The sequence below is a fragment of the Nomascus leucogenys genome, chromosome 10 (genome assembly GCF_006542625.1).
Source record: "Nomascus leucogenys isolate Asia chromosome 10, Asia_NLE_v1, whole genome shotgun sequence".
NCBI lineage: Eukaryota > Metazoa > Chordata > Mammalia > Primates > Hylobatidae > Nomascus > Nomascus leucogenys.
This window is the reverse complement of record NC_044390.1, coordinates 24,090,921-24,109,645: the sequence shown is the minus strand read 5'-3', so window position 1 is coordinate 24,109,645 and position 18,725 is coordinate 24,090,921. Positions and strand designations below refer to the sequence as shown.

Below are 18,725 nucleotides of genomic sequence, written 5' to 3'. Positions count from 1 at the left end.
ATCAAGATATAGAGCTGTAACTTAAAATTTTTTTCCAATGTCAAGTTAATTGTAGAGAAGTAGTTTTTACAACAATGCTGCATATATTTCATGGCATCGTTGTGTATCACAATATGGAGAGACCAGGATTGTAGAAAACACAGCTAAAGACATATGGCTTTGAGAGTTCTGATGAAAAAAGTTCTTAGTATGGCTCAACAAAACTTTTTAAAGTTCTGGGGAAATATTTTGTTTGTTTTTATGTAAAGCTATTATACATAAATGTCTTTATCTATAATAAAGACCTTGTACCTTCGAGGAACTTCATGAAATTGTCAGGATTTTTGTCACCCAATCTTAGGTTCCTTTTAACAGCTTAGGTAGGTAGGCATTTTTATATAATTCCTTTGCTCTATTCAACTAGCATATTGCCATCAGGAGAGTCTTTTTCAATAACTGCTTTCGGATTGATTCTGATGCTATGGAAAACCTTTTCAAACCCACACCCCAGCTAAACTCTTAAGCGTGTTTCTCAACTATTCCTAATACATGTTAGTGTTTCCACAGTTCTGTGATCCCACCAAGACCCTTCTCTGATTGTTTCTGCTAAGCATGGCCATTTTTGCTGTCAGAATTTTGCTTCCGAAACACCTTATTAAATACCCTCTTTGTCCTCCCTGCCAGCTAAACTATACTTATTCCCAATAACAGCTTTTAAAAACATCATATACAAAACTTTTCTCTGAATATCACTTAGAGCTTTGGAATCAGAGAGGGATTTGAATCCTGATTTCTCTTAAATGTTGAGTAAATAGGCTGATTACTTACCTGCTCTAATATTAAATTTCCTCATCAGTAAAATGGAAGTGATATAATACTTTGCTTAATGTGTTCTTTTGAAGTGTAAATACCATCATGTATTTACCTCCTTCCCCTGATACACAAGGTTTTTTTAGTTTGTGGTCCTTCTTTCCATGACTTTTCTCACAAATTACGTTGTTGCTTCCTGAACTATTTGAGACTACGTTTTCGTATAGAACCTTCCATCCTACCTTTCTATTTCTTACACCCATTAAACTTTTATAGTCCTTTTAAGGTGATGGAGGTCAAACAAAATAAGGACATTATACTTGGTAAATTTGGTAAATAAGAATGAACTGATAGTGTTAAGGAGAAGAGGCTATAGGAAGATAGATAATAGCCCAAGAAAAGAAAATGGTAATTTCATCTATTCAAGCCATGTAAGTATAATATAGATTCCCTTATTATTTTTTTTTCAAGTAAATAAAAGTTGTCTGGTTCCAGGAGTGTTTCAGTGTTTGGGTGTGGGCCGACTACCAAATCTTGAAGATGCTGAAGAATAGATTTTTGCACTAAATAGTAGTTTCAATCTTTGAAATCTTTCTTATCTGATGTCCCATGAGTGCAAGCTATACTCAATTATCTAATAAGATGTCATTTTGTGAATCAGAACCTCAGTTCATTTTGTTTCCCATATGCCATATTTATTCTCTTGATTTCATTCCAAACAGAAAAGCAGTGTTTCAACCATATTGTTTTATTTTGCACATTCTTGATGCTCTGGCATCTGGAGAGGATGCTCCTCTATCTCTAAGGATAGTTAATTCCTGGAAATAGCACATCACTCGCCTATAAGTACACCTTTCATATGCAAACCAAACAACTCACAGCCCATACTCTAAATCATCTTCTCTGTCTGGCTCTTACTCTCCAAGAGGCAATATTCCTCTGCCCTAATCACCTGCGGGCCAGGCTGAGACAACTAGAGAGAGTCCCTACACCCTGGGGCCAGACAAAATTAATCAAGCTATCCGTCCTAAACCTGTTTACCCTGCCTTGTCTTGCCTTTCCCTGATAGACCTCAGAAAGCCTTCTGCCCTGCTCCTTCTGCCTCCTGACTGGCCCTCGTGCTGTCCTGAGGCACGGAGTACTCTCTCCTTTTGGGAACTGTGAGTAACAAACTATCTTTTTTTGACAGCTGTCTCCTGATCTGTTGTCCTCACCCTATCAAAATAATAATATACAATATTTTCAAACAATGAGCGTTATTTATTATGTATACTAAATATAAAAACATTTTACTATATGTTAATAAATATAAATATTTATATTAAAATATCAAATTACACCATCCTTGGTTTAAGTAGTCAATGGAAAACAGGATAATGGTTCTTATAATCTAATTATTGCTCCAGAAAACATAAACAATTTTATCTTTGAAGTATTTTCTATTATAATCAAATTTAAACAATTCAATACACTTTAAATACTCTCAACTTTTTAATGTTTTATTAACATTCGACTAGAGAGATTATTTTAAAGCTTTCATAGAATAAAACAATATTCAATCTGCAATGATATAAAAGTTATTTACAGTACCTTTCTCCGATGTTTCCTTAGATCACTTGGCTGTGATTAGCAGTAATAAAAACAACATAAAACAGAATTAATTAAGAATTAACATTCATTTGACCATGTTACAATTTTAAATAGTTTCTACAACTTTACTATCATTTATTTCTTCATTCTGTTATTTTCTAAATAAATGCCTTTTAATTATTATAGAAGCACTCCTCCTGGTAGTTAAATTTAGAGAGGGAACTTCTCAGGTAACATAAGTCAGAGGCTTGTTTCCATAATGGGGCTGTGTGGTGCGTACAGGCATTGGATATGAGGCATGGACCCTGGGAAAGAGAAACTGTGGAATGAGTTAGAGTGACTTGAGTCTAGCTAGAAGAGTGAACTAGCTAGAAGTAAATGAGACTGCATATTTCCAAGAAAATATTATTGGGAATGAAGATCCAATGCATATACAAGGAGTTTATAAACTCTTGTTTTTGCCCCAGTCTATGCAGAGCTTTGGGCCTCCTTTGAGCAGATGTGCTGTTCCTGAGGGATCTCAAAATTTCTGGCATCCTAAAATCGTTCTCTGTCCCACAAATGCCAAAAGCTCCAGGACTGCTGCTTTCTCGTCAATACTCTTTTTTAGAACTTTTTAAAATAGTTGCTTTTTATGATTCGAGTGAACCTTATTCACTTAATGTCTTCGTTCATTTTTCTAATGTAAGCAAAACAATTTCTGTGAAACTTTTCCATTATGTTTTGCATTTTTGTTGTTGGGAAATGTGTTGATTTTACCCCATTCAATAGTCTAACTAGATATTGCTAGCATGTTATTTTTTTCTTATGGATTTGTTGTGAGGTAAAAGTAAATGTGAGTATGCTTTATTATCAGGAAAAATTACCGCAATGTTTGTAAATTGTTAAATAATACAAATAATGCAATCTCTTTTCAATCTCTAATTTTCTGTCCCTAAAAATTCTAATCTTCTTCTGAATATTAACCATGAATCATATCCAACAAATTTTTTCCTACAATATTTTCTTCAGGTTAAAAAAATTACCCATGTTTTACTATAAAAATAATACAATTGGTGACAGAATTATATTAGGTGTTAAGGACTTCCTAGATTTCATTTCTTGTTTCTCTGACTTAGATATCAAACACTTTAAATATTTCTTTACTCTTCCAAAAATGCCCTAAATATTTTTTCAGTACTCTAATTATAGTGTAATAATATTCATATTCCACTGACTTATTTATGACTAACTGTTCAAGAAAATTCATGAAAGAACTGGCATCATTCTCTCACACACACACACAATCATAATCACATCTAAAGGATTATAAAAATATTATTTTATTGCCATGAAAATAATAGCACTATCAAGAGTTATGATGCTAATGTCTATAAAAATACTTAAAAGGATAAAACTGTATTGTAAAAGTGTCAGAAATAAAAGCAGTACAAAAATAATCAAAGTATTCCTGCCTTGAATGCTGACTAAATTTTATTCTGTGGTCCAGGATTCTTACTGTAGCTTTGGTACTAAGTTGCTCATTAATACTATGTAGCATATCTTATATATGCAGAAACTAAGCAAGAGACAATAACACTTTTAACTAATAAAATCAGATGAACGCTTCCAAAATTTCTAAAATAAGCAGATCACAACGTAGTTCAGTATGTTTGGTTAGTATATCTCAGTACATTGGCTAAAAGTTTGTGCTGCATTCAAGTGGAATCAGTTCTGATTAGCTGGGCATTGTTCTGGTTGGCCATTGTCTATTCTATTTAAAAAATATTTTTAGTAGGACGTTTTGGAAATGAGCAGAAAATAGTGGACTCAGCCGCTTAAAGAGGTAACTGTTTCCTTTTCCAAAAAATCACAATTTTTCTTTTACATAAGTTTTATGGCTTGGAAGTCTCACAGTTGTAAGTATGCCAATACATATTCATTGCAAAATCATAATTTTACCTCCATAAACAGTTCAGAATGTTTTAATCATCATTGGTGTCATTTCAACATGCTATATTTCTAGGTAATGACAGAAACAAAAAGACAGGATGGTACATGCTTTTAAATTAGGCAAATTTGAGGAAAAATCCAGCTCCACTTATTAGCTGTGTTGAATATGGACACTTCATTTATACTCTCAAAACCTCCACTCTCTGTTGAGATAATGCCCTACTACTTCCAGTTTTGCCATGAGGATTAAATGACTAACATCATGGTATTCAGTAGTCATCGCAATCATATTTTCCAGAGGTTTTATATATATATAAATATATTTAAAGAAATATATTTTATAATGAAATATATATTATATATTAATAAATATATTTTTATAATATATATATCAGAATGGGGAAATTTGATTTTTTTTCTCAGTTGCATTCAGGGGACTTCCTAATTTAGGCTTCCATCTTCTAATCCCAAATATAAAGATAAATGAAATAAGGAATTAATATATATATGTAAAAATGTGAATATAAAGTCTAAAAGAAAATTAGGAATTAGTAGCTGTTGCTTTTTATGGCTCTTAACAATACAAATAATGCAAGAAATTTATATTATATATTGAAAAGTTATAAAACTCTATCTTGATGTATTGAAGCAATTATAATACTAAGTTTTGTTACTTATTATGTTAAAACACACACACACACAGAGTCCAAAGTGATTTCCTCAGTATGCCATCAGCAAAAATGTACTTAATGGTCTAAGTCATTCAATTTTAAAAAATATATTTTTTATTTTATTTTTTTCAAGAAGGAATCTCCCTCTGTTGCCCAGGCTGGAGTGCAGTGTTGCCATGATTGCTCACTGCAGTCTCTAATTCCTAGGCTCAAGGGATCCTGCTGCCTCAGTTTCCTAAGTAGCAGGGACTATAGGTACAGACCACCACCACACCCAGCTAATTTTTTTCTTTTCATTTTCTTTTCTTTTCTCTCTTTTTCTTTCTTTCTTTCTTTTTTTTTTTTTTTTTGAGATGGGGTCTTGCTGTTTCTTAGGCTAGTCTTGAAATCCTTGCCTCTAGGTAATCCTCCTGCCTCAGCCTCCAAAAGCGCTAGGATTATAGCTGCGAGCCACTATGCCTAGCAATTCATTGAAATTTATAATGTGCTATTTAAATCTCTGCTCTACCATTGACTTACTGTTTGACCCTTAGAAAGTTACAGCACCTGTGTGGGTTACCATTTCTTCATCTCATAATGGGATTCATAAATGTACCTATCACATAGGGATGTTGTGAATAAGAAAAGAAATAAATAATAAAATACACAGAAAGTACTTAGACTAGAACGAACACCCAGTTAAGTTTTAGCTAAAGCATCATTAATCTTAACAGGAGGCAAAGATTCTCTGGACACATCACCATACCAGTGTCATGACTCCCATCCGATCCATTTCCCTGGCAGGGCTTCGAGGGGTGAGCTTTGGCGTTGAGTGTCCACTGGGGGGAGATGAACTGGCCAGCGATGAAGCTGTAACAGAGGCAGTAATGGAGGTACCTGGGTGGACCCTCGCCAAATTCAGGCCTTCAAGGCTCACACTAGCCACTCTATTCTCAATTTCTTCAGCACGCAACTCTGTAGATTCTTTTTCTTCCTGAATTAGCCTGAAAGATACAGTTTAATTTTGATCCATATATAATTTAATATGGATCCATTATATGCTGCTGTAAAGATCATTGGAATTCACGTAATAAATCAATAGAAACTATTCTTGAACATTTTACATCAAATCTAATTTTTTCATCTTATTTTTCTCTAAATAGTGTAACTTTCAGTAAATTCCAGGGACTTCCTGGCTGCAATTTAGAAAATTGTTTTCAAATGATACATTTTTTCTTGATGACTTTCAGTTTTACCATCTTTGTATAATATCACCTGCTAAAAGTATTTAAAAATCTTGAACCTAGTTAATTTCTACCATTAATCCTAATCTTACATTGGACCTCAGGAACCAATAAAAGAGACTTTAGAAACTCAGCCTTGAGATGGCAAAGGACTAGCAATAACTTAGAAAAAGTGAAAGATTATAATTACGTGTACATATGCCTCATAAGATTCAAAGTCATTGAATCTTACCTCCTACCTAATGAAAAGTTATGATAGTATCCTCAATAAATGGTCATTCATAATTAGCCAAATAAAACCCTGAGTCTTTTCTTAATATTAATAAATACTTAGCCAAGCCTCCTTTAAATAAGTACCACAAAAGGTACTAATGTGAAAATATATACATAGGTGATGAATACATAAATAATGAAAAAGTAACTTGCAAACAAAACTAGGCCAGGAGTGGTGGCTCACGCCTGTAATCCCAGCACTTTGAGAGGCTGAGACGGGTGGATCACGAGGTCAGGAGTTCGAGACCAGCCTGGCCAATATGGTGAAACCCCGTCTCTACTAAAAATACAAAAATTAGCCAGGCATGGTGGTGCATGCCTGTAATCCCAGCTACTCTGGAGGCTGAGGCAGGAGAATTGCTTGAACCCGGGAGGCAGAGTTTGCAGTGAGCCGAGATAGCGCCACTGCATTCCAGCCTGGGTGGCAGAGTGAGAAAAAAAAAAAGTATATAAATTATTTATTACAAAGGCACAAATAAGAAAGAGCTTTAGCTAGGTTGTGTAAAAATCCTATTTGAACCCTGAATTAAATCTATATACATTTTGTATGTTGTTATAATGAAATTGTGTACCAGTATAGTTTGATAAGGGGGTTGTAAAATTCTCCTGAGCTATTTTGTTCTTAATTACAAATGGTTTATTGGTATCCCCTCTTATACAGAACCCATACCTTCAAGTTTATGATCACTTCAAAGGTTTCTTTTTACATATTTAGAATGGAGAATGTAATTTATTTGCTAAATTTATTCAATATGAAATACTTGTCTGGTCTACGTTTACTGTGGGAAGTTGAGCTACATTTACTCACCTGTTTTTATATGTTCACCAGCTCTTTGATTATTAACTCACTGCTGGTGTCTTCACTAACCATTCTGTAAATCTTTCAGTTTTTAAGTAGTATGTGTTCGCTGGCCAGGCAGAAAGTATTTCAGTAGTCTACTTACATGTCATTGGAATAAGTGATCTTTGTGATTTTAACAGGCTGTTTAAAAATCTTACAAAGCATGGACTTAAAATCTAATCAAATATGTTTCACAAAGATTCATTTTGGTTAAAACATTATGAGGCACATTTACACTTAATTATAATCTTTCACTTAGAAAAAGAACATGAATTCTGTTACTCTCAAAGTTTATTTTCATAAATGCATTTTTTAACTTCACCCCAAGGTCAGAATTCCAAAGAAAGGTTTAATCAAGCAACACAGTACATAGTAACATAGCTTAAAACACATTTGAAAGAAAAAAACTATCTTCACCCTCAAAAAATAAAAATGAAAAAAAAAAAGAAGAAGACATTTTGTACTTTTAAAACACTTAGTAGAAAAATGACTCCTAGAAATTTTTTCTGGTGAGATGTAACATGGTTATGCTGTACACAGAAAGTTTGGTTATTAACTTTAGGTATTCTATAAACTGTACGATACAGCCAAACCTAGAGGAACAAGTTTAGTAAGAGAGTAGATTGAAGTTTAATTTAACAGAAAACAGTAGCTAACTATAAAAGCACAGATGAATGAACATTGCTGTGGCAAATGAGTTTGAAGTAATTTGAATCAGTGAGCTGTGAAGACAGAAAACATGCATTTTTTAATGGCTAGATTTGTTTATGAAAGAAGAAAAATCTTAACCACAGAAAAATTCTGGTTGTTATTAGCAGATCACCTGGTTTAAATCAAGATGACTATTTCTTTTAAAAGTGATATAATCTCATTTCATGTATTTTTAAAATTTCTTACAAATAAACAACTATATTAACCTACTGGCCAAGATTGTTACTAGAAATTACTACCCTAATGTTACAAAGCTGAGAGTCACTGAAGAGAAATACGTTGTTATGGAGGGTGTGTTGATCTCTTTGGTGAAAATAAATATCACAAGAATATAGACTTGATTTCAAACTTAATTTGGTAAATTCAACCATTAGCTGAACAGCCTCAGAAAGTGTTATTCAGTTATTCAGTTAATATTTATGCTTTACATTATTTTTCTGTTTAGAGTAACCAAATATTTATGGAGCACTTTCTAAATATCAAGCAAAGTGCTAAGACCTACAAATAAAGGTGAGCAAAGCCAGATACATTTCTTGCTCCTGTATAAAACTTACAATCTAGTGAAGGTAAAGAACTGACAGACAGTACTACCTTCCTTGAAGAAGTGATGGAGGAGCTGTCCATGGTGAGTAAGGGTAACATGAGTGAAATGTTAGGGTAGAAAGTAGGCAAGGTAAATGGTTAGAGAATGGTGAGACAGGTGAGGTATTGTAGACCATATTAAAAAGTGTGGTTTGTATCCTAAGAGCAATTGAATGGTTAGAAAAAGGGGGATTACATAAACACATTTGTGTTTTTAAAAGTCTTCTCTGGCTGCGGTTAGGTTGGATTACATGGAGAACTAGCATACTACAAAGAAAGAAGATAGTAATGGTTATTGTCATACAGGTAAAAAACTATTCTAAAGTGCAGTAGGGTGATGATAGGTAGTTGGAATAATAGTAGAAGGAAGCCAACTGATTTAGATAGAGCCAGAAAGAAAAAAGAAAGGCATTGTTCAAAAGACTTAAAACCTGTTCACCAGTTGAAAAAAAAAGTTGAGAATGGTTTGTTGATATCCAAAAGAACACAAATCTACCTCACACATTTGTGTTCATCACTGGGGTTAGTCAAGGAGATGACAGAAAAAGCTGATGTCATTGGAATTCAAGAAACCATACATTAAATTAAAATGAAATTATCAGAGTGCCAACATTTCTCAGTATTTGAAATGTTAATTTGTCCAATTTCAATTGTAATGAAAACCATCTATTATTAGGGTATATATAGCAATAGTACATTTTTTCATATCTAGTATGAAATAATTCATATCACCACCTTTTATTGCCTTTGAAATGAAAATATAATAAAGATACTTGTTAGGCTATAATATTAAATTATGTCTCACAGATATAGTAAGACTTTTATACTTAAAGAATGCAAATAAATTTGGTCCCCATTTACTTACATACTTACATCCCCATTTTCACACATATGTCCCCAAAATGCTAGAGGATTTTTATTGATCAGCCTGATTTGTTATAAACTTCAGCATTAATATGTGAAAAATGTACTTTCACTGACATAAGACTATTAATCATAAAAAACTCTATAAGAATTGTGTCTCAGTTTAAAATATGGTAGCAGCCCAACTTCAAACGCAAGTTTTAGGCACCAGTGAACACAATTAAACAGCCACAAGCACTAAGATTAACAATCTGAGGCTGGGTGTGGTAGCTCACGCTTGTAATTCCAGTATTTTGGGAGGCCAAGGCAGGAGGATCATTAGAGCCCAGGAGTTCAAGACCCTGGGCAACAGAGGGAGGCCCTGTCTCTATAAAAAATTAAGAAAAAAATTAGGCATGGTGGCACATGCCTACAGTCCCAGCTACTTGGAAGGCTGAGGTGGGAGAATTGCTTGACACTGGGATGTTGTGGGCTGCAGTGAGCCAGGTCTGAGTTATGGCACACTAGCTTGAGTAGCAGTGTGAGACCCCATTTAAATAAAAAAAATCTGAATTTTCATGCAATATATTAATACAGAAATGTAATTTTTCTTATTAAGAATAGTAGTAATATGTTTAGTTTATCATATTTAAAGGTATTAACTTTTTTTTTCAAGTGTTCCTGGCAGAAAAGAGGACTCTATCCTGCTTTCAGCATTTGCTTTGCTATTAACTGAATTTTATCTCCCACCTTCAGTTCATAGGTTGAAGCTGTAAAGGCCAAAGTGACTGTATTTGAAAATAGGATCTTGGGGAGATACTGAGGTTACATGAGGTCTTCCATAAATCTTTCTTTGGTAAAGGCTCTCAGATCCCTTAAAAGTATTTAAACATTGGAGTGAAATAATTTGCTGTTTTGAAAAGTTCAAGATCAAGGTTCCAGCAGGGTTCCATTTTTGGTAAAGGCTCTCTGTTCCTGGCTCCAGGGAAAGGTAAAGGTGAGTGGGCAGTGGGGGGCAGAAAGAGAGAGAGAGAGGCTTAATTCCATAGAATTAATATATTAATGTTCTCTCTCTCTCTCTCTCTCTCCCTCTCTCTCTCCCCCCTCTCTTTCTGCCTCCCACCACCTGCCTCAATTTCCCTTTCCCTGGAGCCAGGAAGAGAGCCTTTACCAAAAACTGAACCCTGCTGAAACCTTCATCTTGGACTTCCCAGTCTCTAAAACTGTTAATAAACTTCCAAGAAACATGCTGTCCCTGATATAAATGGCATAAAATTGACAAAAAGAATGGTAAATTAATTTCACTCCAATGTTTAAATATTTTAAGGGATCTTAATGCACATTAATTTGCATACTATTTGGTACCTTTACTGCAGTATATAATGTATTTGAAGAATGTACATGATTACCACATATACTTTCCCTTTAGTAGCAAATTTTAATTTAAAAAGTGCTTTAAAATTCACTGGAGAAAGTTTTGCCTTTCACTTATTCTTCTATGTTGTCACTAATGTCATTAGTTTTATATATTTCATGTATGTTCCTTACAAAGGCTGTCCTAATATTATAAAGGAGATATACAGATATACTGGGAATCTTCTGAAAATACACACTCTGATTCAGTGCATATGGGGTGAGGTCTGAGATTCTGCATATCTATTAAGCTCCCAGTTCAGGCTAATGCTTCTGATCTAGTAATTACATTTTTAGCACAGTATCAAGGTCTTCTAATTTCTTGAAACCATCAGTACTAATTGAAATTACCTGATTTCTTTGTTTATGGCATCCAATTGTTCCTGAAGCATCATGGCTAGAGTCTGGGCGTCGGAATGACCACTTGGAGAGAGAAGATCCATTGAGCTAAAAATTGTTTCTCTGTCATCATCATCAATATCAGACATTTCAGTGTCACTTTCAAAAGGATGGCTGCTTAGTACTCCAATCTGTTGAGTTCTATTCCACTCGTGATCCCCAAGAGATTTCACCTGAATGGTGAATGAAAAAACGCAGAATATTTATCATATTGCTCATTTTCAAAGCACTAATCTCAAAGACAGCAACAACAACAGGCATGCTTTTACAACTGACCTTGCAAAAACCGAACCAATTGTTAACATTTTAATTTATTTGCTTCCATAAAATAGTTCCTTGACATCTTAATTAATGTGAGGGATTAATTGTCAGCATAAACATCAAGATTTTAATAGAAATAAAGATGATAAACTTCAATATGATTTATAGTTCAATCATATTCCAAGGTAACAATTTCTTTAATGCATGTATTTGTAATACTTTTCCTTATTTCCAAATAGAACAATCTATTTATTTGTACTCAAGAACTCACAACTTAAAGTAATTAGTCTTCCTATATTTTCTTATTATAAGCTTAGATCACAAATATTATCACATAAGAAATTACACAAGAATTCTCCTCCCAACATTTATTTACATTGATTCTAACAAAATATTATTCAAAATATTGCAAAATGATATACAGGTGTACTCCACAGAGATTTCAGGGTTAGTTCCAGCCCACCCTGATAAAGTGAATATCACAATAGAGTCACACAAATTTATTGGTTTCCCAATGAACATAAAAGTTATGCTCATTCTCTACTGAAGTCTATTAAGTGTATAATCGCACTATGTCTAAAAAATGAACATACCTTCATTAAAAATACATTATAGCTAAAATATGCTAATGATCATCTAAGCCTTCAGTGAGTTTCAATCTTTTTGCTGGTGGAGGGTCTTGCCTTGAGGCTGATGGCTGCTGACTGATAAGGGTAGTGGTTACTGAAGGTTGGGTGGCTATGACAATTTTTAAAAATAAGACAACGATGAAGTTTGCCACATTGATTGACTCTCCCTTTCATGAAAGATTTCTCTGTAGCATGGAATGCAGTTTGATAGCATTTAACCCACAGTAGAACTTCTTTCAAAACTGGAATCAATCCTCTCATACCCTGAAACTGCCTTATCAACTATACCAGGAGTAGGTTTCATCTTCACCGGCAGTAGATTCCATCTCAAGAAACCACTTTCTGTTCATTCATAAAAAGTAAATCCTCATCTGTTTAAGTTTTATCATGAGATTGCAGCAATTTATTTGTATTTTCAGGCTCTACTTCTAATTCTAGTTCTCTTGTTATTTTCACCACATTTGCAGTTACTTCCCCCACAGAAGTCTTGAGCCCTTCAAAGTCATCCACGAGGGTTAGAATCAATGTCTTCCTAACTCATTAAGGTTCATTTTTTTTTTTGAGAGGGAGTCTTGCTCTGTTGCCCAGGCTGGAGGGCAGGGGCTTGATCTCAGCTCACTGCAACCTCTGCCACCCAAGCTCAAGCTATTCTCGTGCCTCAGCCTCCAGAGTAGCTGGGAATGCAGAGGTGCATCACCACACCCAGCTAATTTTTGTACTTTTAGTAGAGATGAGATTTTACCATGTTGGCCAGGCTGGTCTCGAACTGCTGACTTCAGGTGATCACCTGCCTCAGCCTCTCAAAGTGCTGGGGTTACAGGTGTGAGCCATTGAATCTGATCAAGGTTGATGTTTTGACCTCCTCCCATGAGTCATAAATGTTCTTAATGGCATCTAGAATGATGAGTCATTTCCAGAATGTTTTCAATTGGTTTTGCCGCAGTCCTTCAGAGGAGTCACTACCTATGGCAGCTATAGCCCTATGAAATGTATTTCTTAAGTTGTAATAATTGAAAGCCAAAATCACTCCTTCATCCATGGGCTACAGAATGAATGTTGTGTTAGCAGGCACACACACACACACACACACACACACACACACACACACAAAACAATCTCTTTGAGCATCTCTGTCAGAGCTCTTGGGTGGCCAGGTGCATTGTTAATAAGTAGTAATATTTTGAAAGGAATATTTTTTTCTGAGGAGTAAGTCTCAAATGTGTGTTTAAAATGTGCTGTCATCTAGGCTTTGTTGTTCCATTCATAGAACACAGGTAGAGTAGATTTAGCATAATTCTTGAAGGCCCTAGGATTTTCAGCATGGTGAATGAGCATTAGCTTCAACTTAAAGTCACCAGCTGCATTCATTCACCCCTGTCCTCTGAAGCTTTGAAGCCAGGCATTTACTTTTCTTCCCTAGCTATGGAAGTCCTAGCTGGCATCTTCTTCCAATGGAAGGTGGTTCCATCTACATTGAAAACCGGTCGTTTAGTATAGTCATCCTCATCAATTATCGTAGCTAGATCTTCTGAATAACTTGTAACAGCTTCTCCGTCAGCACTTGCTGCTTCACCTTGCACTTTTATGTTGTGAAGATGGCTTCCTTCCTTCAACTTTATGAACTGAACAGCCCTCTGCTAGCTTCAAAGTTTTCTTCTGCAGCTTCCTCACGTCTCTCAGTCTTCATATAATTGAAGAGAATTAGGGTCTTGCTCTGGATTATGCTTTGGTTTGTGCATGCTTTGATTGTTTATCACTAAATGATCACATTTATGTAGACCACTAAAACGTTCTCCATATCAGCAGTAAGGCTGTTTTGTTTTCTTATTTGCGTGTTCACTGGAGTAGCACTTTTATTTTCCTTCAAGAACTTTTCCTTTGTAGTCACAACTTGTCTGTTAGATGCCAGAGGCCTAGCTTTTGGCCTAACTCAGCTTTTGACGTGTCTTCCTCACTAATTGTAATTGTTTCTAGCTTTTGATTTAGAGATGTGCAACTCTTCCTTTCACTTGAACACTTAAGGCTATTGTAGGGTTATTAATCGACCTACTTTCAATATTGTTGTGTCTTGGGGAATACAAAGGTGCAAAGAAAGGGAGAGTGATGGGAAATGGCTGTTGGAGCAGAAGCACACACAACATTTATAGATTAAGTTCACTGTCTTATATTGGCATGGTTCGTGGTGCACCCAGATGATTACAATAGTGACATCAAAGATCACTGTTCACAGATCACCATAACAGATATAATAATAATAATAATATTAATAATAATAAAAGTTTGAAATATTTCGAGAACTGGTGGGTGCCGTGGCTCACGCTTATAATCCCAGCACTTTGGGAGACCGAGTTGGGCAGATCTCTTGAGCACAGGAGTTTGAGACCAACCTGGGCAAGATGGTGAAACCCCATCACTACAAAAAATACAAAAATTAGGTGGGCATAGTGGTGCCCGCTTGTGGTCCCAGCTACTTGGGAGGCTGAGATGGGAGGATTGCTTGAGCCCAAGAATTCAAGCCTGCAATGAGCCATGATCACGCCACTGCACTTCAGCCTGGGTGACAGAATAATATCCTGTCTCAAAAAAAAAAAAAAAAAAAAGAAAGAAAGAAAGAAAGAAAGAAAGAAAGAAAGAAAGAAATATTGTGAAAGTTGCCAAAATATGAGACAGATATACAAAGTGAGCACATGCATTGAAAAAATAGCACCCATAGACTTGTTTGAGGCAGGGTTATCAGGAACCTTCAATTTGTAAAAAAACAGACGAGCAAACAAACATAATGCTTGTGAAATACAATAAAGCAAAGCACAGTAAAACAGAGTATACCTGGAATTTTTAAGCCCAAGGCATGCTAATTTACATGGTTATGTTTTTTAAATGGATATAAGAAATCTTCCATTTGAAGTATGCAATTGACCAGTGTTTTTCAAGCTGTTATCTGAATGTATGAGGAGGCTGGGCGTAAAAGACAGATCCTTGATCTCTTTTATTCTGCTTTTTTAAAAATTGGTTTTTAGTTTTGTGATCATATAAAATGATTTCTATGGAAGACCACATGATACTTCCATGAGCATTGAGTTAAGAATTGAGAACCAGAATTAGTATTTGTGTTACAATTTGTTTTGGTATCAAGTAGCACTAATTAATTTGTCACATAATAATGAGAAAAGAATTGAGATTAACTTCATTTAGTCTTCATTTGCTCATTTATTTATTCATGTATTCAACAGATATTGAATGCCACTATGATGGATTAATTAATACATAACATACTGGTGCAAGTTTAAACCCAAAAGTCATCAAGGGCCTGTGTACAAATATGGACAAATGTATTATATAGTATTTGGGGTACATAAAAGTAGTTGAAAGACTAAACTATACTTAGGCACCAAAGGACTGTTTTACTTCTCTATAAAATACAACTACATTACTCAACAAACATAGCTTTCAAATTTTAAATTAAGTTATTGACTGAATGGAAGGCGAGCACTGCCCCTTATCATTAACAGTTCTTTATGAACACAAGGAACAGTCTATGTACATTTTCTTCAAAGTGTTTTTAAAATACTAATTTTAATTAAGTTAATTTGAATGAACAACATGAATGCCATTGCTCAAATGCCCAAGAAAATCAAAAGACTACGTGTTTGGCAATGTAGTATAATAGTTAATATTACACTACTAATAGTATTGGAAACTACACAAATATAGGCCCAAGTTTTGACTCCATTACTTTGCTACCTGTGCAATGTTGAACATTTAACTTTTCTGAGCCTCAATGTTTTTATGTCTGAACTTAGTATAAAAGTAGTACCCACTTCATAATGTTATATGAATAAATACATGGGAAATGCTTATTCAACTTTGGGCCCATAGTCAGGGCTTTATGTTACTTATAGTTTTTTTAAAAAATGTCATACTCCGTGTTTCAAATTAATAAAAATGCTAGCATTTTCTAATTATCTCAGTGTTAAAATTCTATCAAAAATAAAATGATCTATTTAAATAAAACTAGAGAAGAATTGCAGTTAAAAGATTAACCTTTGGCTCATCTCTTCGCACACCCATGCGGCCTCTCCTTGGTCTTCTTGTTACTTTAGTTGTTCTGTAATCAGACTGGCTGTCCACTAGGGATCCCACTGAATATCGCAACTCAGCTGAGGTGTCTAGATGAGTTCTGGAAAAAAGGAATAATATAAAATAATCCAATCCAAAAAATTGAACTTACCAGGAAATTACTATCTGCTGTTTAACTGGCAATAAAGCAGAAGTCCTCGAGGAAATAAACGTCAAGAAAGAAAACTGATAAATTGTCATGACTCTCTGAGGCCTCTTTAGAGACTTATGTCAGAAGCTGCAGTCTTAGGTCCATTCCTGAAAGTCAAGTGCACTTTCTTCTTCTAGAATACACAGTACTTATAACCTTTCTGTTTATTATCATTTTCAAATGCAGTAATAAAATGAATCATAATAACACTGATAATCAAAATCCATTAGGTTAAATTCTGGCAGTTTAGTTGGAGCTCTTTCGTGTATATCACAGTATATGCTATTGATTACTGTATTTGTTTTAAATATTTCTTATACATCTAACTAAAAATGTCTAAAATTTGAGGGTCCCAGAACTTTTCCAATCTTAAAATTTTTGGAGAAGTTTATTCACATTGTCTATTTTTCACATTCTATTTTTCAATTTAGAGAATCAACAAAATCCTTAAATTTAGGTGGACCCAAGGCTTATGGTCTTATTTTTATAAAAGAAAATAGGATATACTACCAGAAGGATTTTTAAAGTTTTTAATAAGACGTTTCAAAAGGATGGAGAAAAATCTTTTCATAAGCACAATTGATTCTTAAATCTGCTTAAAGATGAAAGAGTCGGAAAATTTTAGTTGGAAAGTATCATTACACACTAGTTTTCAATAAACATGGTAATAAAGTATCCTATAATCAAAGTGCAGAAAAGGCTTCTCCAGGCATATTACTTATATGTGGATTTATAGCAAATTCATTTTATTGTTACAATAATGATGATAATAACGTGACATAACGCTGTCCTATAAAATGAAATAACAGATCCATCATCAGTAGGAAATATACTTAAAGCTGTTAGTTCTATTGAATTTGAGGCTCCTGCTGATTGATTATACTCTCTTTTTCAGTTATTCTTGTGAACAAAGACAAGCACTTCCAAATATTTGGTAACATTAAAAAGGGGAGGTGAGGTCTGGGTGTTTGCAACAGCGGAAGACACTAACTTAAGAAAGTTCTTGTTTTGCCAAATGGGGCATTAGAACAAATGAACAAAAAATTATCCATCAAATAGGTGACAGCTATTGCTTTTGTAGCAATATATTTGAGACTTAATCAAGTAAACAGGTTTTATCATGGATAAGTTACACACAAAAAAATAACTAGGCCATATTCACAAAGGACACAACTCTCTGTTTTCATCTCTTGGGCAGAGGCTCTAAGTTTCATGAAGAACAAAGATCAGATTTTAGTCACCTTCTTATGTCCAGGAAGGCGTTCCTAGCATACAATAAGCACTTCATAAATATCTGGCAAGATGATAAATGAAATCATTATAAGACAGGCTTAAACTATCTTGCTGTAATCAGTCTGGGTTCCTTTTTCCTGTGGCTGCTTACCTTAATGTCCCTTTGGGCATCAGAGTGAAGTTTCTAACATTATAACTCATCATCCTAGGAGCATTGTTTCCTTGTTGATTTATCTCACAACTCCAGACAATTTATTTAAAAAAAAAAAAGCAAAACACAGATCTAATCATATCAATTTCCTGCTTAAAATTATTCAATGTCCTTAAAGGCCCTCTATAATTTGGGCCTTTGCCACTTTCCAGTTTCATTTTAAGATACTGTCTGCCTAGCTTTTCATACAGCTGTACTGACTTTTTTTCAATTCCAGTAACTCACACTTTCTTTTCATTTCTTTGAACATGCTTTTGTTTTTGTTTGTTTGTTTGTGTTCTCCTGAAAACAGTCTCAACACATGTGGTTAACAGTTTTAAGGTCTCAGTTTAAAAGTGCTATTGCCATCTACTCTTCTAGTTCCTAGTATTCTTTTTATTATAACAGTCCTCAAACTCATCTCTTTCCTCTTTTTTCCAATTCTCTGAGCTAGTTCTCTAACAGGAGAAAACAGAGGCAATATTATCATACTAGTTTAATGTTTAAATCATTCTAGGTGTTCAGTATTTTGAAAGGCTTTTGGAAGGTCTAAGTAAGTCACAAAACAGGCATCAGTTCCTTTAAGCAATGAACCCTGTAGCTTCTCCTGAATCTCCTGTGACTCTTGCATGTAATCTCATTAAAGAACTTGCATAAATAAGCCAGGTAAGAATTTTTTTAGAGAAAACCTATTACCCATCGCTCTGCTTCCTGGAGTGTTCTCTGTTGTCTTTTCCAATTACCCAGATTCTACCTTTTTTCAGAGTTGAGCCAAATCAAGCCCTTTCTAGTCACTCTGGAATTCATTTTGCTTTCTTCTCAGATGAGATATTAAGAGAGAATAGTTGTCACTGATATTTGCTCACCTTAGCTTATCT

The 18,725-nt window shown here is 34.5% G+C and overlaps 1 protein-coding gene across 23 annotated transcripts in view; it reads right to left on the bottom strand.

Annotated features, from left to right (window-relative positions):
• Nucleotides 1–18,725, bottom strand: part of PPFIA2 (PTPRF interacting protein alpha 2) — a 510,037-nt gene that overhangs the window by 84,574 nt on the left and 406,738 nt on the right. For all 23 annotated transcript variants that reach the window (XM_030819900.1, XM_003259605.3, XM_030819901.1 and 20 more), the window contains 4 exons: nucleotides 16,199–16,334; nucleotides 11,220–11,440; nucleotides 5,728–5,965; nucleotides 2,380–2,409 (listed from right to left, as the gene is read on the bottom strand). In XM_030819900.1, coding sequence (XP_030675760.1) covers nucleotides 2,380–2,409; nucleotides 5,728–5,965; nucleotides 11,220–11,440; nucleotides 16,199–16,334 — 625 coding nt within the window. The remainder of the gene's footprint in view (nucleotides 1–2,379; nucleotides 2,410–5,727; nucleotides 5,966–11,219; nucleotides 11,441–16,198; nucleotides 16,335–18,725) is intronic.